Source organism: Lepisosteus platostomus, chromosome 9 (genome assembly GCF_059453375.1).
Source record: "Lepisosteus platostomus isolate fLepPlt1 chromosome 9, fLepPlt1.hap1, whole genome shotgun sequence".
Classification (NCBI taxonomy): domain Eukaryota; kingdom Metazoa; phylum Chordata; class Actinopteri; order Semionotiformes; family Lepisosteidae; genus Lepisosteus; species Lepisosteus platostomus.
Window position 1 is genome coordinate 43,017,697 of NC_142619.1, and position 22,472 is coordinate 43,040,168.

General features: G+C 34.8%; 1 protein-coding gene across 5 annotated transcripts in view; it reads left to right on the forward strand.

The window, feature by feature from the left end:
• The window catches only part of LOC148655029 (receptor-type tyrosine-protein phosphatase zeta-like), an 89,856-nt gene that overhangs the window by 12,884 nt on the left and 54,500 nt on the right, over positions 1 to 22,472 (forward strand). For all 5 annotated transcript variants that reach the window (XM_088645107.1, XM_088645108.1, XM_088645110.1 and 2 more), the window contains exon 2: positions 14,164 to 14,241. In XM_088645107.1, the coding sequence (XP_088501233.1) occupies positions 14,164 to 14,241 (78 nt within the window). The remainder of the gene's footprint in view (positions 1 to 14,163; positions 14,242 to 22,472) is intronic.

Consider the following 22,472-nt stretch of genomic DNA (forward strand, 5'->3'; position numbering starts at 1 on the left):
AAAGGTCATACAGTAAGTAATGTCTCTTCCTTTCTGTGCTCTTCCAGCCAGGTGTTATTTGAGAATCTGTATTTGGTTGACACTTCTGAAAGTCTCTACAGTGGAGTTCGCTATTCTGGATTTTTGAATTCTTCAGGTTGTTCCAACATAATACATTTTCCCCTACATTTGTATAACACAAGTACAGTATATTTACAACAAAGATACCATGGCTGCTACTGCTACTATTGCAGCCATAGTGTATACATGTTCATATGGTACAGTACAGTATGTGAGAATTGTGCTCATATTATATAGTATGTATCAAGACATTCATTAATTTAAATAAATGAATAGCTACGTTTTCTGTAATTTCAGTGTGGAAATAATTATTTTGAATTCTATCACATTTTGAAGTAATTTCTCAGTCTGTGATGAATAATCTAAATAAAACGAATTGCCTGATAATGATTGTTTTTTACATGCCAGAAACCCCTCTTAAATCTGAACCACTGACACTTAAAATTATAAACTGGCTTTGGTTAAGTGGCAGTCTAGAAAGTTTGTATCAGTGATAGACCATAAATAAAGACCAAGAACTCCAAATGCAAAATTTAGTGGTTGTGCTTTATGAGACTCAAAAACATGCATAAAACATTCTTAGAGCTCTGTCATTCATCAGAACTACTAATTCATTTTATGCATTTTATAGGAGTTCTGTCAGATTCTTATGTAATTATGGCTATAATTTATGAGCAAAGGGCTTATAGATGCAAGAAGCTATTTTCTTTAGATCCATAACATTTTTTAGGATTACTACCTAAACCGAAGCAGCACGGAGAAATAAAATATTATAGCCAAACAATGGGACAACGCAGAAGCACATACAGTACTTCACATAATGATGTAGTTTTATATCTTCAATGTGTCTTGTTTTTTGTATAGCTGGGAATAGTATCTAGAAAATCAGTGCTTTATCTTTCTTTGAAGTCAATGGGATTCTCTTTTTCCCCAATAGAATTCTGAGATGGAATCAGTCATTAGAATAGTTATGTCTATTTCATGCTACTGGATTGCTGGGGGGTAATTCCTATGATAGACCAGAGTACCATCCAGGAGGGAGTCCCGTGCTCCATAGTCCACTTAATGCTATGGAAACCAGAGAAACCTACAGAAAATGAACTCTGGCCTGATGAGCCACTGTGGCTCTGATATAGACTTTACATTGAACATGCTTCAGGGTACATTTAAACATAGTAATAAAATATCCTTTGAAAAGAGTCTTGTATTGTCTTCATTTAGGTTTATTGTAACTTGAGCATCATTAATTAGTTATATAATTCAACACTACAGAAACCTTGAATACTTTTTTTGGCTTCATTAGCAGTCTTCTGAAAAAGGCTTGTGAATGTGTCCAAATGTTAGTCAATTTTCTCATTTATATTAATTTAAAACATTTTTGTTTAAAAATGTTTTCTGTGGGCCCTTACTGTGGGCAGCAGGCCAGGAAGAAGCAAAAGGAGATAAAGTTACAGATGGTCTTCCAACAGGAGTTACAAATGTTGTCTGGACCTCTATCTTTAAATATAGTGCTCTGTAAACTATATATGTTCTTTCAAGCTACAATTTTGTCAGGGTATTACCATATGGGACTCCAAATAAACAATAGGGTCTAATTTGTTATTATAAATTATCAACATTTTTGTGTGGTTGTGGCATTCCCAATCAGCTAATTGTATAAACAGAATACTAAATAGCTTCATGTTTAAACCATCCATAATCTGACTGTAAATGTTTAGAAATGTTTACTTAGGAAGTAATGACTGAGAAAATAGAAAAAGGCTTTTTCTTAGCTTCAGGAAGTCCATCTGAAGTTTCACTGACTGCTGACAATTTAACTGATTGTATCTGAAGTTACAAAAGACACCATTGTTCCAAGGTTGACCAGTAAAGCTGGCTCTGAAAATGAAGCAATGCCAAAGAAATCTTGGCTGCCTGTTCTCTTTGTAAAATTATATAAACTTTTAGGGACCTGATCTGAAAGGAGAGAGTCTGAATTTGTGTCCATGGTAATCCATTTGAAACTAGAGGAAGTTACAATGGCAATGAGCCATGAAAAGGTCCACTTGTTTTCACAGAGGCACTTTAGACACGTCTTGCATGTAGATAAACCACTGTTGGCAGATCTTGGTACCTAACCTAGTACAGAGAGAAACTGTATATAGTAGCCTGATTGCACCTGCACCTTGCCTTACTCTATTGTTATAGGTTTCAGTCTTCTGCTAACAATGATAAATTAAAACAATGAAAAGGTAACATGAGTTTGTAAAGCACAACCATATCATATTTTGTTATTGCTATGGAACTGCATTTAGAAGTTATTCAGAGTAACCCCTACTGAAGATAATCATGGAAATCCATCCATCACTTTATCCAAATCAGCGCTGTGGGGAAGCCGGAGCCTATCCCGGCAAGCAACAGGCATAAGGCAAGATGCACCCTAAATGGAACTCCAGTCCACCACAGGGCACAAGCAGATAAAAACATGCATACACTTACACCACGGTCAGAATTGAACCACTGGGCCCCGAGCACTATGAGGAAGCAATTGCACCATTGGCTGCCTTAATTTATTGTAACATAGTAGAAACTGATTTGTAGTTTTTTATGCTTAATGTTTTTAAAATTTGCACACTATATATGGAAGGGTCAGGAAATGGGCATAGCAGAGCGGAGCACCCAGAGGAAAACCACCTGAACATGTGGAGAACATATAATTCCACGCAAATAGCATCCCAGGGCCCCAGTGTTGTGATGCTATTTGCTGCACAACCGTGTTGCCTAATCATGCAATTCAAAACACAGGAAAACTGCATTATCAATATGCATTTTACACATTTCTCTTGAGGTGACTTGGTTAGGATTAGTTGGAGAATTTAGGAATTTCTTGAATATTTATTTTGAAAGCCAGTAATAAAAATGATTTTAACTGTACTTCTCAATATTTGTTTAAATGGTCAATGATAATCCAGGATCACTACTGGTATGTCACAATATCACACTGGTTCTGCCATTGATGGTTAGCTTATAGCTAAATAGCATACATATAAAGTCTTGAAGACAATGCAATTCCTGTATAGAGTATACTGTGTGTGCGCACACACACCCTTTCGGAATTGTCAGTCATCCTGGCTCACCACTACAACTCTTGTGCCAGCACAGGAAGGATATAGTCTGCAGCATTCCCTGTTCAGTCATTCATGATTTCTCACACTGCAAATCTTATGACAAGCTTAGCTTGAATGGGAGCCTGATGTAGGTCTCACTAATAATGTGTTAGCTTTGAGGTGTCTTACAAACTCAAGATTTGCTGCTGTTTTGCAAGCCGGCAGTGCCCTGGCTAGCTCAAAACCACCAAGCCTGACAGTGCTCAGGCAGTTGCACACCACTGCTTGGAAGTCACACAATTTACAAGCATCAGGCTCATCATGAAATAATTGTGACTAAATTATCTGTTAAAAGACATTGTTTCAATATCATTTCAATAAAACAAATGTATGAATCGATAATGATTGAAACAGTATCAGATTCCATCTTGTAAATACATTATTTTAATAAGTTTGTGCCTGTTTTAAACAATATTTGGCATGTTTTATAGTTTAAAACAAATAAATATGTAATAACGAATAACTACTGCTAATGTGTAAATCCTGAAACAAAATAACTTATTGGCTAATGAACATTGTATGACAAATGTTATATTTTTAAAAGAATTTATAGAACTAAATATATGATATGTCATTATATATAGACCGCCTTAACTTTTGCATAATTTGAAGTTGTAATGAAGAACTGTAGAAATGTAATTATTGTGAATAAATTATTATTATATATCCATCCATTTTCTCACAGCTCTATCTAGTTCAGGGTCAAGATCCTATCCTGTTAATCAACGGACGCAGGGCGGGATACATCCTGGTCGGAAAGCCAATCCATTTTTTTTTAATAGTCTACTTAGTCTGTCCATCCATCCATACATTTTAACTCCGCTTTTCCTGGTGAGGGTCGTGGTTGCAGCAAGCTGAGTAGATCAACCCAGACTTCCCTGTCCCCAGCAACAGATTCCAGCTCCTCTTAGGAAATCTCCAGGTGCTCCCAAGCCAGCTGAGAGATTTAATCCCTCCAGCGTGTCCTGGGTCTGCCACGGGGTCTCTGCCCAGTGGGACGTGCCCCGAACAGCTCCAGCGGAAGCCGACCGAGGGGCATCCTTATGAGATGCCCAAACCACCTCAACTCGCTCTTCTCAATCTGGAGAAGCAGCGACTGTACTCTGAGGCTCTTCCGGATGGTCAAGCTCCTCACCGTATCATGGAGAGTCAGCCCAGTGGCCCTGCGGAGAAACCTAATTTCTGCTGCTTGTATCCACGATCTAGTTCTTTCAGTCATTACCCACAGCTCGAAACCATAGGTGAGGACAGGGAAGTAGATCAAACTCAGCTCCCGCTTCACCACCGCAGTGTTTGTGTTATACTGTATATCATTTTCTTGATTGTGGTGTTTTGAATTTGTCAAGTGTTGCAATAATCTTTTTGTCATCAGCATATAAGTACAGTGACAAATGAGAATAGGCCTTTCAGCCTTTCATGCTCATTTGGTAAGGTAATTGATTGAAACATCTTAGCTGTTTTTTTTAAATAACCCAGGATCAGGCTAAGTAGGTTGATCCATACTGTACTTCCACACTGTACTTCTTTTCTCAGTTTGAAAATCACTTCCAGGTGATATCTGCTTGTGTCCTCTTGTATGTGGCTCACTTTTCACTCTAAAGGTGTCTGCTGGGGTAGCTTGATGAATGTTCTTTGAGAACTGTATCAGGTCCACTTGTACTGTTCTCTGCTCAAAACTAAACAGCTCCTGTTTAATCAGCCTGGACTTCCAAAGTAGCAATATATTTTCCTTAATGTGGTGACCAAAACTGTACACAATATTCTAAATAAGGCATTATAAGTTAAATGCATAGTTTTTTACATCTGTTGATGTAAATTCTATACTTTTAACTATGTATCCTAACATTTTGTTTGCCTTGTCTAGAAGATGTAAATAATGTGTCAACATACACATCTAAGTCTTTTTCATATGTAGCCTCTTCTCTCTTAGTGTTTCCCATTTTGGATTTATAGTTTTATATTTTTGCTACCTACTGTACATGCAAAACCCTTCACTTGCCTACATTCAACATCACCTGCCAGGTGTCTGCACAGTCTTGAATTTTAGCTGTTTTGTTTGCTACTTTTACAATATTTGCCAACCCTCCCTAATCTAGTATCATCTACAAATTTGAGAAGTTCAACTAAATATCCTAACATTCTATTGGCCTTTTTATTGCATTTTATTGTCTAGAAGATGCATTAAATGTGCCAAAACAACTTAAGTCTTCCTTAAGTAGTTTTTAAAACTCAGTGTCTCCAAATTTATTGTATAGATAAGGCTATTACTACCTACATGTAATACTCAGCATTCATTTACATTAAATGGCACCTGCCATGTCTTTGTCTACTCTTGATATTTGTCTGAATCTTTTCAGCTTCTTCAGTTTTTGGTCCTATAGAATACATAATAACACATAAGGGGAAAATATTTTATCCTTATTTATTGTGCAAGACTGAACACAGAAATAGATCTGAACACAGAAATGGCATGTCTTATAGCCTAATGTGAATAGAGACATCTACTGTATAAAGGAACAGCAAAATATGTTTTAAGTCAGTATAGATACAAATATATGCAAAGTCCATGTAGTATAGTACATCTGATGTAAATCTGCATGTTTATTATCATTTTTTGAGTTGAGGAAAGTTTGAGAGAGAAGTATTACCCTTAACCATGCCCATATAAATACCTGTACCCTGATCTCCAAACCCAGTTTGCATTCTTCGATGCAAATCCCTCCCTCCTCCTCTGTATCACCCTTGCTACTGCTCCGTTTGTGGTAAGATATTGACATTGACAGGTGAGTACTGCACAGGCATAGACAATATCTTTGGGAGATTTAGAAGAAGCTTTTATTACTTTCTGAATTTTGTTACAGATGCAGATTTTTACTTTAAGTCTATAGATACCATGTTAAATATCGGACTTTTTTCAAATAAAAAAAAAACACTAATTTAATATTTATTTACTGTATCCTTATGATATTTGCATTTCAGACATAGTGTAGCTCCTATAAAACATTCTACATCCTACTAGTTTCTTGCTTATGTATTTACTTACTTTATTCCTCTAATCCCAAGAAGTGGTTCATTTTTTAAGTACCCTTTTATAAACCAGGGATCAGAGTGATTTATTTGACAGGGTTATTTTAATTTTGCGCACATCTGTGCTGTATTCCTGTCTAGACCTGTTTTTTTTTACAGTTTGTTTACTACATGTGAATTTAATACATGACAGACTTTTCCAAATATTATGTAGAAGTGGCCACAATAGAAATTTTAAATAGTCTGTTCATCTACAAGAGTTGCTAGGTGTTAGGGTTCCCTTCCAGACACACTCTAAATGGTGTGAATAAATAAACTTATGATTGAGTGTGGCCTCACAACTCTAGGTATTTGGTAGTGATTTAGGAAGTGAAGAACTGCTTATTGATTTACAAGTGTATCATATCAAGATGATATTCTTCTGGTTACATTGGCTCCTAGGTCTTCTTTTAGCATGGTGAAATCCCTTCTTAAGATTCTGAAGAGCATCCAGTGCCAGCGTGCTGGTCTTTTGGTACAGTGGATGCTATCACAATTGCAGATAGCTATATACTGTAGCTCAGGTCTTCAGACAGCTGAGATATTGCATATTAGCTGTCTACTCCACAAATCTTGGTATATGATTTACATTTTTTTATATCAACCACACTAAATTAGATATTTACTTGTGCTTTTAGATTTAGTTCTATTTAATCATTTATTTAATCACTCTTTCAATTTACTCTTTCTTCCTCCTGCATTTGTTCTTTTTCCTCAATAGTTTTGTTGCTTTATTGATAATTACAGTTAACAAACATTACTCATAACAAAGTGAGATGTGATTTGGATCTTGCAGACTGATCAGACATTAGCAGTGTAGATGGCCTCTATTTGTGTCTTAGAATCACCTTTTGAGTCCACACTAAAAGTGTTTGTTGTTTCATTTAAGTTCTTATAGAATTACAATTAGAGATATACTATTAGCAATTAAAAAATTTTCTTCAATGCCCACAGCCTAAGAGTGGTTAACAAATCCCAAAGCTATGGATTTCCAACAAATAATCTTTTTTTTTTCATTTTCATTGTACTAGCAAATTACTCTACTAGTTTATTTGACTGTAGAAATTTAAGAATGTCCAGGTTGCTGGCTTGAAAAGATCTGTACACATCACATTTAGCACTGACGAAGTAATTTCATGCATAGATGTACCCAGTCTAGATAGTCTAAAGGAAAGGTATTGATGTGTGTCAGGGCATGAAACATTTATCAAATTAATTGACAGTGCAGGCACCATTTATAAATGGATGTAGAATTTCAAGTGACTTTTTCAGGTAGTACAGATAATATGTTTTTTCCACATCAAAGTACAAAAGTTCCAGAATAGTAATTCTGTGTCCTAGACAATAGTACTTCAGCACAAATAGAAGAAAACAGAATGAGGCACATTTTAAAATTGAAACAACTAGTTGTGATAAGCTTGTCCACAAAGCACAGTAGTCCCTTTAAATCATTATTCATTTATGGTCTCTCAGTTATTATATAATAATATTACAAAAAATGTTCCTAAGTGGTTCATCAAAAAGTATCAGTCAATATTAAAAAATAAAACATAATATAGGCCAAACTTATTGTGATGGAACAGTGCTTTTCACATTAAAAACCTGCTAAGAGGGTATACAAAATAAACATGATGTGACTTTTCTTTTGTTAATTTGTACAGAATTTTCACTCTAAAACACAAAAGGGAACTAAAGACAAAAACTAAAAAACTAAAGACTTTCCTGTTGTAATTTCTCTTGAAGTGTTTGTTTTCTAAATTGTTAGGTAAAGACAGTAGTTTAAAGAGGAATGTGTGCAAATTTCCATATATTCAAGTATTTGGATAGATAGATATTTCATTGATCCCGTGAGGGAAATTGTAGACCAACCGTGGTGGTACAATTTCACTAAACTTAGTTATTTTAATGTTGTTTTATTGACAGACATAAAGAAATACTCAGGTAGTACATAGTGTCATCAATTTGCTTCTGTGGTCACTAAATGTTTTATTCTGAAATAAATGCATTGTAATACATTCAAAGCACTGTCAAGAATTACACCGTATATTCTTGAGTTTTCAAAGCTGCCGCAACCATCAGTATGTGAAATGTTCTGTCCTTAGTTCTTTTACATTTTATTAAAAGTGGAGTGTTTAGTTTGGTTTGTATTACATCAACATGTAGACAATTTTTTTTTACTTATTTTATATACTATATGGTAGAAGTATCTTTTTACTTAAATCCTTTAACATCATGTTGGCATACTAAAAAGGAAGCTGTTCATTCAATGAAGTTTCAGATACAAAGGCAAGTTGATTGACTGAAATTGAATACTGAATGCACACACAAAAGCAATTAACTGGGTAGCAGGCTTGGTTAGTGACCTGTTCTTTATACCTAAAGCCTGTGTTGCATAATAAAATTTAGCTGTCATGTTTTGTTTTATTCTAAAATTCCTGATCCTTTCCTTATTTGACAAACATAATGTTAAGCATGTATAAATATGAAGGACCATAAACTACAGCTGCATAAACTACAGCTGCAGACCTTGAATCTGATTCCAAGGAAGTTGTCTGGCTATTATAGTGTTATGGATTATGTAAGTGCTGAGGGCTTTTGTACTATTGTAGAAAAGAGCATCGAACTTTCCCATTGTAGGCAGACTATCTTTGATTTTGAAAAAAGAAAACCTCCTTAGAAGCTTAAAGCTTATAAAGAACAATAAGAACTGAAGGTAAACAGAAATGTAAATATTGCCAGAGGTGTATTTATACAGTAAGGATATATAGGTGTGTATTACCTGTTTTGTAAGCTTTTTTAAATGTGAAACTACTGTAGGCTCATTCTGTTGAGAAAATAAAGGGTGATGAGATGTATATCCGTTTATAAGAACTTCACAGAGAATTCCTAGACTGATGCTGTCTGATTTAGAATACATTCATCGATTTCTGAACACATATATTTACAGTGACTGGTTCTTAATCGGTTTATAGGGATAAAACGTTTTGAGATAAGATCAAGAGAGTTCAAATTTAAAGGGTTGACCATCCTTCCATTTTTTAACCACGTTATCTAATACAGTGTAATGGGGAGCCAGAGCCTATCCCAGCAAGCAATGGGCATAAGGCAGGATACACTCTGGATAGAACATAGACATACACTCTCATCATGGCCAATTTCTCCAGAAACCAGTTAACCTACCAGTATGTCTTTCAACTGTGAAAATAAACCAGAGCACCTGGAGGAAATTCATGCAAACATGGGAAGAACATACAAACTCCATGAAGATACTGTAGCACCCCAGGAATTGAACCCAGGCCCCCAGTGCTGTGAGGCAGCAGTGTTAATCACTGCACCTCCATGCTGTTAAAGGTTTGACCAATATCATCATTGAGTTTATGACTTGTGTAAGGCAGTTTAATAATTACCAGTGACTGAAAGTTGTAAATGTGTCTAGGCAACTTTCTAATAACAAGAATGACAATTACCACTAATTATATAATACTTTACAATATGTTATAATTGTGCTAATGCCCATTTATTTTTTATAAGACCTTCCTGTACTGTACAGTATGTTCATTTTATGTGCTTTTGAAAAAATGAAGACTGTTAGCGGCAGCAGTGAAACCAATGCTTAGTTTAATTATAGGTTGAACAAGGCAATGTCAGGATCAGTGTTCCCTCGCAGAGTATAGAAAGTGATTAATGGTGCCAAGTGGCAATTTGTGATAATCATCTCAACAGCATCACTGATGAAGATAGATTTCATTCTGTGAGGTCTTTTCTGAAATGAGATGGATGACATCCAAAGCGAGATGAGAAACTAACAAATGTTAATTGGAAGTGGTAAAAAATTCTCTTAGCACTTTTTGTAACACATCCTTCAGAGCACATAGTAATAACTGTGCATTGGATACTTTGGATTAATAAATGCATTACTGTGACGGTAGACTTTTGACCCTATTGTTTGCTCAAGTGAAGCTTCCTGCACAGTAACTAGATAGTCCTTTAAAAAATGAATAATTTATTTCTTGCAATGTAGTTTCATGACCATGAAAGAGATAAAGGATTTGTGATTGCTCTAGCAGATTCCAAGTGAACTAGAATTACACAGTCTAGGCACTAACCTGAAGGGAACAAAAAAGGATCTGGTGTCCTTTTGTTGGGCAAGCTGGTAATATAGAGAAAACAGTGCAATAAAACAAAGAGCCCTTCTTTCTTTTCAGAAGCTGCTAAATTGATTCTAGATGAATATGTTCATTAAACGCATACATACTCAATTAATGGCATTTGGTGTTTACAATAAAGCCATTTGCTTTTGCTACAGCAGAGCATGCAAATTTATATCCATTGGTCAAATGAGCATGTTTTTGTTATTATGAACAAAATTCTTTTTGGTAAGTATCCTACTGTAGGCAGATTGGATACATTTCACTGAGTAGCATTAATCCAAGTATCCTAAATTATCCACTGCCTTCTAATAGGGAAGCCAGAGCCTATCCCGGCAAGTAATGGTTACAAGGAAGGATATACCCTTGATAGGACACACACACACAAATGTGCACATACTCACACCAAGGCCAACTTTCTCAGAAGTCCGTTAACCTACCATTATATAGTATCTCTACTCTGTGGGTGGAAATCAGAGCATCCAGAAACATAAGCAAACATGGGGAGAACATTCAAGCTCCACAAAAAAATACATTGAACCTAGGGCTACAGCATTGTTGGGCACCAATGCTAACCACTGTGCTGCTCTAATTTACATATTACATATTAGAATTAATTTTCGATTTCCATAGAAAAAAATAAGTTCATAAATTGAGGAATGCCTGTTTCATCACATTGGATAGTCGTTTCCACATTTCCCATTTATATTCAACTTGAGTATAACTCAACTGGATTAATATTTTTGGTCTATTTGCACCTGATAGTGAAATATTAACACCACAAAATCAATACTTCAGATCACCTTACTAAAGTGATGCATGTCTGCAATGAGATAGCAGGAATTGGTTGTAATATTAGCTTATTGTTTGTTGTGGTATTTGGCGGCCTTTCCAGAGATTTAAGTGAAATGAGGATCCAAATGTGTGACAGACAAACCTAGATTGCATGTGTCCAATTACCTTAGTCTCATTGGATGGGTCAATCAATAAGTTTAAATTAGTTGAATCATCAAAATGAAAGGACCTTTAAATTACTGTAACCTTTGATTGTGTCATGATAAAAATATTACCTCCGTGATCATAGAGTGACATGTTTAGCTGGCTCAGTTGACTGAAAGAATCTGACTCATAAAACTAGCCTCTGTTAACAACATATATACAGTACAAGGAGGATTATCTACTACAATATTAATGGGGAGGTCAAAGTGCGATGTTCTGGTAAGGAATGTCTAGTTGCTACATAACCCTGCATGCAGCAATTGATGACAACCAGGCTGGACAGTATTCTGTTGTCCTGAGACCTCAATTGCTCACCTTCCCACAGTTTCTGCAGGATCAGTGCAAGACCTGATGCTGTTCTTGTAACAATGGCGTTCTTCCAGAATGAAAATGTGATGGTTATGTTATGCATTTCCTGCTTCCAAGATTGGAGCGCTATTGAATATTGTGGGATGAGCTGCGATCACATGTGGCATCTAAGGCTCAGAGACCAGTCAATAGACGCATACTTGTCCTGACTTTATGAAAGGAATGGGGGCAGAATACACACAGTTGTATAGGTTAAGCAAACTGCATTAACATTTTCCTTAGGTTACCATAATAAAGGAATTGTTTTTAGTACCATGATACCAATACTTTTTGTTCAATTATTTGTTTACCCAGTGAAGAAATCTGAATTAAACACAAAAATATATGCTGACTGTGATTCACCATATTTCAAAGTGCTATTTTTGCTCAGCATGCTTTCACTGTGTGTAGACTGATATCTAGGAATCTGGTATTATCAAGATGATCAAACTATCACTTCACTTGACAGGCCACACATCTTTTTTTGTGTATTAAAATGGTCATCCATAGTGTAGAAAGACTTATACTGTATTAATGATAAATGGTCAGATTAAGTTGTTTTAAAAATCAACTGTGATATCAAAGAAAAAAATGTACATTTCTACATTCTCTTTGATTCTCCTTAAAAGTTCTGTTTACTGAAGCAGAGGCTTCTGCGCTAATGAACAGAAGCAGCAGAAGAGAAATGAATCATGAGACTGTTGTGTCTTGGAAATTCTAAGCCCTACTGAGTAATACAGTACATTAAATTGAGTGTAGTTTGCATTCAGTATGGAAATGAGGCCATTTTATGTGACACTTATTCTAACAGATTAGTGCAATGCTTTATGTGGTACATTTTAATGTAATTATCTATAATGTTTAAAACAGAATTCATTTAAATAATGCAGATGTAATACATACAGTATTATTTTTAAATTCGCACAACAAATCTGTGACATTATTTTGTAATTAGTATTTTGTACAAGGCAGTGACATTTAATTCCCAGATAGCACGGTTACAGTTTGAATGCACAATATATGCTACACTGCTGTATAATTGTAGACTGCATAGTTATTTGTGTCTATCAAGTCATTTGTAAGCCTTTTGTCTGATTTAGTTTGTTCCATGTGTATTATGTCAACAAAATGCATTCAAAACTTCTGAAAGCAACCTTAAATATTTGTTATCTAAAATATACAGAATGTTAATTGTGAGTCTGAAATACATTTATGAATACTGTTTTTAAGTCTTTGTTAATACTGTACTGATTATTGTAATATGTAATATGGCTTGTGATACTCTTATCTCTTTAAATGATAAATCAGCTAATAACATATCGCATTTGAAGTGGTAAAAATGAGTTGAAAAAATTAAATGTTGAAACCATAAAACTGCTGGGAGCTTTTTCCAGACATTCAATTTGTGTGATAATTAATTTATTTATTTGCTTAGCTGATACCTTTATAGACACTGTGTTTACAAGTTTTTGAAAATAAACCATTACAGAGTTGGCATTACAGTGCATTTGTGAAAGTGAAAACATTACAGTGACCATCATTTGAGTGATATGTACTGTATATAATGAGGGAGAAAGACAAAGTCTGTTAGCATCTTTACCCCTGAGGGAAAAATGTTTTTATTCCACACCAGTCTTGTATACTTGCCAATGTGGCATTCTACTTATTCTGGTATTTCCTCATTAAACTGTGAAAGCTACACTAATTTCCAGATGACACCAATGACACACAGTGAAAAAGACTCCACTCCACAATTAAACCTTCTGGATATTACTCTGATGCTATTAGCAGTCAAACAAACAACATAACATTTTCTGTATTCTTAGGTTCTTCTTATTATGCTTATAATTCAGATGTCTAGTTTGCTAAATGTCATCAATATAATTGTTTTGTGCAGTTTAAAAATAAAAAAGATGGGTATTCAGAAGCATACTCAGATGTATACATCTTTGCACTTTTTTAAAAATACTGATTCTTATATTAAAATTAAATACATACTGTACAGTTGATGATTTCTCAATTTGTGAAAAGTGAAATTTCTTGAGGTGAGGTTTCCTAGTGTTCATATTTATACAGAAATGAAAGAGAGAAGGAGATATGAAGATATATTGTTCCTCTAAACTGGAGCACTTAATTCAAAGTGAGACCATTTTTGTGCACAATGATTTGCTTTATTTATAAAAGAACAAATTGTAAGAACAGTTGCAAATGAGACAAAGCCATTCAACTTATCTAGTTATCGAAGAATCTCATTCACTGTGTGGTCTGGGACATTTATCAAGACCTGTGCTCTTACAAAAGAGATGTTCTTTATTTTTACAATGTAGAAGTGTAAGCTGGAGTCATGTCATGGGGTAATGTGTGCAAATTTTTTTTTTCTTTTTTCCTGTTTCTAGCTGATGTGGCACATGGGTACTACAGATATTACAGAACACAGCGCAGATTTTCCGAGGATGTAGACTGGTCTTATGCAGGTAAATAATAAACTCATCTCTTAATAAACCCAAGAAAGAAAAAAACACCTTGCTTTGTGCTTTTTCCACATGATATTTTTCAGTACCTTACAACATCAGTAAAGCATTAAAGGACGACATATTCAGCAAATCTGGTATTGATCTAATTAACAGATCCTCCTGATAAAAGGAAAAGTAGAGCTTATTGCCATTTTAAAAAAGATGAATCTTACTTTAATTCTTGTATATATTTATGCGTATCTACCATACAAATATCTTTAAGCTAAATGCATGTAGAATGAATGTAGACAGTTGTATGACAGATATGCTCAGCATGAAATGTTATGAAAGTTACGAAACTAGATCTGGCACAACTAAACAGTTTTTGTACATTAATTAGTGTAATTAACAGTTTCTAAAAACATTTTTTTTCAAATATCTAAATTACTGACATGTAAGTTTCCAGAAGAAGGTTTATTTTTTTTTTCTAAAGTACTGTACCTAAAGGAATCTACCCCTAGGGAAAAACTTGCTAAATCCGGCCCCACCTTTTACTTTTTGAACTGTTCTGCATTTCATTCAGGTTTGTTTGCTTCTTTAGAAATGTTTGGGGCCTACACTGTTGTCATGCTCTTTCAACATCAAAGAAAACAATTTGGATTTCCTGTTTCACTGGTCCAAACAAGAAAACTAGGGTGGTGATTTCAACCAACTCAGAGAAGTACAAAAGGATAAAACCATGTTATCTTTACATCCTCCTTGTCAGATAGATTCATAAATTAACATAAAGGGCCCTATATTAAAAAACGGACAGGTGATTAAAATGCCTAAGTATTTCACGTTAAGAGCCTAATGTTTCCACTGATGCTTTTACTTGGGAGGAAATTGTGTTTAGTGAAGTTAATTAAAAGAACATTCTAGATATGTTCTATATTCTGCAAACATTGCAAGGTTGGACAGTGGCTGCTAACATTAAACATGGATGCAAAGATACTGTTCAGTTAAAAGACTTGTAGTTGAGAAGATAGAGACAAAGGACAATACATGGATTCTTATTGAACATATATTACAGCCTTTCTTCTTCTCATAAATAAAGAGGAACAAAGTCCCTTTTATTATTAAATGTGTATCACCTGTGACCAGGAGATGGACATTTTGAGTCAGTTAATGAACAAAAAATTCTTATTTACATATTACTGTTATTGTCATGTTCAGAAACGGCCCCTTGAGTTTGAGTTAATCTGTAGGAAAAAGTCAAGCACATTTCAGATCTCAGGACGTATCTGCTCTGTATTCTTTGTCATGTGCAGAATGTGAGAGGTAACTGTTTGAACTCCTGCTGTGCTTGAATACAGGGTTAGAGGTACACAGTACATGTTAGTGCAAGTATGTAATAACTTGTTCTTTTTACTTCTGACAAGACAAAGTATTCACCTTTCTTAATCCTTTAAAGAGTGCCAATATGGTGTCATAAAACTGCATCTTAGCTGATCTTGTAATCCATTTTTTTCTCCATGGTTGTCATGATCTGATCCTTGTTTTTAGCTACACCTTAAAAAGGAATCTGATCTTAAATAGCTTCTTTAAATGTTTTTTTTTTTGGAGAAGAGTAATTTATACTGAGATTTTTGTTTTAATAATAAAATAAGAACATTCTTTTTGGGGCAGCAATGTGGAGCAGTGCTTAGGGCTCCTCGCTACTCTGGAACATTGTGGATTCACATCATGGGTGGGGAGCTGCTGTTGTACCCTTGAGCAAGATACTTTAGTCAGATTGCTTTGGTAAAATGCCCAGCTGTTTAAACGGATTCAAATGTAAGTTGCCATGGATAAAAGCATTGGCTGATAATATTAACAACATTTTTGTTATATTACTAGAACTATAGATATGTAGAAAATACTAATACAAATATTTTTAGAGATATTACATGGCCATTTAGTTACTATGGTGATTAAGTTTAACAAGACATCTTAAACAGTTCAAATCTGTTACCCTTAAAAGAAATGCCGTCTCTGACTGATTTTTCTACTTGGTTTGACATCAACGAGCATCTTTCAAGCAGAGATTGCTACCTTTTACACAAAGATGCATTAACTGAGCTTGTTTATTCAACACAATGGTGCCTGCTACTAATGTGCAGCATTCCGGAAGCTGTTTTCGGATTACAGTTGTAGCAATTAAAATAGAGAGTGATACTGTACCTACAAGTAAGCTTTGCGATTTCAACCAACAAGTTATTTTGCAAAACAAAACAGATAACCAAATAATGAATCACAGTGATTTGTATTGCTTTAACTGTACTGTTTAACCTCTTTGTAGTTATTGTATGTTTAAGAGATAGCAGGCCCTACATTTAAAACACAAGAGCGTTTAAGTCTCCATTGCTTTGTATATGTAACATATATATATGTATATGTTTTGAATACATGGACAAACATGTTAGTGACATACAGTATAGTAGTTCCTTTATGTTTTTTAGTATACATATTAGAGTGATTTTCTTCATACCCTGTTCTACAGCTCTCTGTAAATGTGTTTTATTGAGTTTTGTATCAAATCCCACTTTGTTTTTTTGATTTTCTGTGCACCTGTTGTGAGAGTTTACTTAGATCATATCTGCTTGATTTTGATAATTTTTTTTATATTTTAAGCAACGCCACAAAATTTCATAGCAGAGTTTTCACATTGACTAAGCAAGAAAGAAAATAATTTTAATATGAGTAGCATTGTTCCTTGAAGTGAATTTCATATAAACCTTTTACTTTTTGAACTGTTCTGCATTTCATTCAGGTTTGTTTGCTTCTTTAGAAATGTTTGGGGCCTACACTGTTGTCATGCTCTTTCAACATCAAAGAAAACAATTTGGATTTCCTGTTTCACTGGTCCAAACAAGAAAACTAGGGTGGTGATTTCAACCAACTCAGAGAAGTACAAAAGGATAAAACCATGTTATCTTTACATCCTCCTTGTCAGATAGATTCATAAATTAACATAAAGGGCCCTATATTAAAAAACGGACAGGTGATTAAAATGCCTAAGTATTTCACGTTAAGAGCCTAATGTTTCCACTGATGCTTTTACTTGGGAGGAAATTGTGTTTAGTGAAGTTAATTAAAAGAACATTCTAGATATGTTCTATATTCTGCAAACATTGCAAGGTTGGACAGTGGCTGCTAACATTAAACATGGATGCAAAGATACTGTTCAGTTAAAAGACTTGTAGTTGAGAAGATAGAGACAAAGGACAATACATGGATTCTTATTGAACATATATTACAGCCTTTCTTCTTCTCATAAATAAAGAGGAACAAAGTCCCTTTTATTATTAAATGTGTATCACCTGTGACCAGGAGATGGACATTTTGAGTCAGTTAATGAACAAAAAATTCTTATTTACATATTACTGTTATTGTCATGTTCAGAAACGGCCCCTTGAGTTTGAGTTAATCTGTAGGAAAAAGTCAAGCACATTTCAGATCTCAGGACGTATCTGCTCTGTATTCTTTGTCATGTGCAGAATGTGAGAGGTAACTGTTTGAACTCCTGCTGTGCTTGAATACAGGGTTAGAGGTACACAGTACATGTTAGTGCAAGTATGTAATAACTTGTTCTTTTTACTTCTGACAAGACAAAGTATTCACCTTTCTTAATCCTTTAAAGAGTGCCAATATGGTGTCATAAAACTGCATCTTAGCTGATCTTGTAATCCATTTTTTTCTCCATGGTTGTCATGATCTGATCCTTGTTTTTAGCTACACCTTAAAAAGGAATCTGATCTTAAATAGCTTCTTTAAATGTTTTTTTTTTTGGAGAAGAGTAATTTATACTGAGATTTTTGTTTTAATAATAAAATAAGAACATTCTTTTTGGGGCAGCAATGTGGAGCAGTGCTTAGGGCTCCTCGCTACTCTGGAACATTGTGGATTCACATCATGGGTGGGGAGCTGCTGTTGTACCCTTGAGCAAGATACTTTAGTCAGATTGCTTTGGTAAAATGCCCAGCTGTTTAAACGGATTCAAATGTAAGTTGCCATGGATAAAAGCATTGGCTGATAATATTAACAACATTTTTGTTATATTACTAGAACTATAGATATGTAGAAAATACTAATACAAATATTTTTAGAGATATTACATGGCCATTTAGTTACTATGGTGATTAAGTTTAACAAGACATCTTAAACAGTTCAAATCTGTTACCCTTAAAAGAAATGCCGTCTCTGACTGATTTTTCTACTTGGTTTGACATCAACGAGCATCTTTCAAGCAGAGATTGCTACCTTTTACACAAAGATGCATTAACTGAGCTTTATTATTCAACACAATGGTGCCTGCTACTAATGTGCAGCATTCCGGAAGCTGTTTTTCGGATTACAGTTGTAGCAATTAAAATAGAGAGTGATACTGTACCTACAAGTAAGCTTTGCGATTTCAACCAACAAGTTATTTTGCAAAACAAAACAGATAACCAAATAATGAATCACAGTGATTTGTATTGCTTTAACTGTACTGTTTAACCTCTTTGTAGTTATTGTATGTTTAAGAGATAGCAGGCCCTACATTTAAAACACAAGAGCGTTTAAGTCTCCATTGCTTTGTATATGTAACATGTATATGTTTTGAATACATGGACAAACATGTTAGTGACATACAGTATAGTAGTTCCTTTATGTTTTTTAGTATACATATTAGAGTGATTTTCTTCATACCCTGTTCTACAGCTCTCTGTAAATGTGTTTTATTGAGTTTTGTATCAAATCCCACTTTGTTTTTTTGATTTTCTGTGCACCTGTTGTGAGAGGTTACTTAGATCATATCTGCTTGATTTTGATAATTTTTTTTATATTTTAAGCAACGCCACAAAATTTCATAGCAGAGTTTTCACATTGACTAAGCAAGAAAGAAAATAATTTTAATATGAGTAGCATTGTTCCTTGAAGTGAATTTCATATTCATAGGAAAGGAATTGCTAATAACAGTGTTCACTGTCCTCAGATTTGATATTTGAATTTTAGTATACTGTACATATAATTTATTTGTTTTTCAGGGTCAAGATTATGCAAATAAATCCTTATTAATGAAAATAAATTCCTAGTCAAAGATATGCAATTAAACTACTATTGTGTGCAATGGGGCATGAAGAAATTAACTGCACTTTTTTTTTGAAGGCAAGACAATCTGAACTCTTTGAAGTGTTTGAGTCAGCCTGATTGGAGCCCTACAGCTGTTACTTATTCTGTTTGATCAATCCAGGCTGCCACAATGACCGAAAGCCAGGGAATGAGGCAGGTTTATAAACCTCTAAAAATGACCAGATAGGTTGGTAAGCCAGCCTTTTTGGGGACAGTAAAGTACAAAAGTGGGCCCCCAGTAAAGTATAAATAAAATGACACTCTTGGAGAGCTCTTTCTGAAATCCTGTAACCAAAGAAAAAAATGCCGTTAGCTAGCAGCCAGATCACCCTGCAACTCACAACTGGCAACCCACTGAAGCTAAGCAGGTGTGAGCTTGGTCAGTACCTGGATGGGAGACCTCCTGGGAAAAACTAAGGTTGCTGCTGAAAGAGGTGTTAATGGGGCCAGCAGGGGGCGCTCACCCTGCAGTCCATGTGGGTCCTAATGCCCCAGTATAGTGACGGGGACACTATACCGTAAAACAGGTGCCGTCCTTCGGATGAGACATAAAACCGAGGTCCTGACTCTCTGTGGTCATTAAAAATCCCAGGGTGTTTCTCGAAAAGAGTAGGGGTGTAACCCTGGCGTCCTGGCTGAATTTCCCATTGGCCCTTACCAATCATGCCCTCCTAATAATCCCCATCTATGAATTGGTTTCATTACTCTGCTCTCCTCCCCACTAATAGCTGATGTGTGGTGTGCGTTCTAGTGCACTATGGCTGCTGTTGCATCATCCAGTTGGATGCTGCACATTGGTGGTGGTGGAGGGGAGTCCCCATTACCTGTAAAGCGCTTTGAGTGGAGTGTCCAGAAAAGCACTGTATAAGTGTACAAGTGTAAGCAATTATTATAATTATTATTATTATTATTAATTTTCTTTACCTTTTACAGGCCAGACTACACAATTTGTCAGGTAGTCTGAGCACAGGAGATCGCTCTTAGAATTTAGGAAAATGACTTTTTTCTTATAGATACAGGAATATTTATTTCTTTTTTCATGTATTCACCAAGAAATCTCTCTTGTATTTTAATGCACTCTTGGGTATAGAGAGAAAGGTTCTACTTGTGTCTAGAATCCATTTAGAGAGTTATTTTTGTGAAACAGATTCCCCCAGATTCCTTTACAGTATTTATGCCTTATTTACAATGTTAGTATCTGTTTGCTGGTTCTCTAAAAGGCTGGGCATAGGTATGCACAGATTCTGTCAATATTGTAAATAATAGTAGTAAAGGATTGTTTCTTCATTATTATTATTATTATTATTATTATTATTATTATTATTATTATTATTATAATTAATCATTTCTATACCGTTAATAATTATAAATAAATATTTATTCATCTTTTAAGTTTGTGGCTTTTGTTCATTATACCTCTACCTTGCTGTATTGGAAACAAAGAAATCATATGCCCACACTTGTATATCCTGACAAATGAGGGTGTGTAGTTATTAACTATTTTAATTTGCAGTCATAGCATGCACGTATCAGGACTTGATTTTATCATTGGAAGTTCAGTCACATTTATTTAATTTGTCTCACATTTGTTATGGCCTGTAACACTATCATGAACTTTACATAATTAGAATACAGGTTCTTCACCATACAGGTTAGTGGGAACATGTCATGCCATGATCAAAAGATTTCAGAGGACGCTAGAAATAGTAGTTAATGCTCATCAGTCTGTGACAAATGAGAAATGTTATGTGTGATCAAAACCCAACACTGGATTACCACAACCTGATCCCAACCATGAAGCATAGTGGACCTCAGGACCCAGACATCCTGCTGTGAATTTGGCATTGTATCAGCAAAATCTGGAGTAGATTGTTAGGCAATTCATTTTACAGCTGAAGCTTCACCAAAATGTCATTTGATGACAGTGTCCTAAATATAAAATCAGATTTATGGCTAAATGGTTGAAAATCAGATTTGCATTTTGAACTGGCTAAGTGAAAGTATGGACCTCAACCCCAAAGACTGGACCTACAGTAAGTTGTTCTTGCAAGAAAACCATGAAATGTCACTGAGATGACAGTGATTGTAAGGAGGAATGAACCAGAATTCCTAAAAGCTGATGGAAGGGATTAGTTAGAAGTTACAGGTAACATGATGATAAAGTTATTGTTGCTGAAGAAGGCACCATCAATTAAATCAGATTATCGTCCTATTTTGTTATATCTTTAATGAAGATGTAATTGCCTTTTAGATCTAAAATATACGAGTATGGACCAATCTAGGTCACAATGTCACAAATCTTTTTTTGGCACTTAATTTTTTATGGATTAACTGCATTATTTTATTAAAATAAAATATTTAGAAAGTTCTATGAGTGACCCATACTTTCAATATTAATAATATGAATACAAGTTAAACATGATGATTGTAGTAAAAAATACACAATTTTTTGTACTACTTGCAAATGTTTAACTCACTATACTGTATGTTGTACCTCGAGTTAAAGGTAGACTCATACTTAGTTATGACAGTTACTGTATCTTCTGCAGAAACCTGTCTTGATAACACCAAATTGTTGCAGTGATAAAGTTTCAGATATTTTTTATATTCTTTCCCAAATAAAACATTATATATCACTGCATTAGTACATTATTACAGCAAATGCAATTTAAAGCTCAATATAACAATATGACATTAATATTGTAGCTCTCACAAGCAATGGAGGCCGTATGCGTTACACTATTTTGTTACATGAAAGACACGTTCATTCTGTATGATGAAAAGTAAAATATATCCATGCTAAAAAGAGAAGAAAAGAAATTCAACATTTTGGCTGTAGAGCCTTCTTGACACCCGAAGAATGCTCCACAGCCGAAACATTGTGTTCCTTTACTTATTTCTTTGCAGCCTATACATGCTAACACAGCTACCTACTTGAGCTGCTTTTGTCTTAAAGCTGCTTCTGGAACGAGACCTCAGAATTGATTGAAGTGGTTTGTTGTTTGTTCTTCAAAGGTTTTTAGTGTATTTTTTTCTTAAATTATCTTGGTTAAAAGTCATGTGGATCTCTGCCTTTACATTGTAATTAACAGATTAGCTATCTGTATTGTGGTAGATAC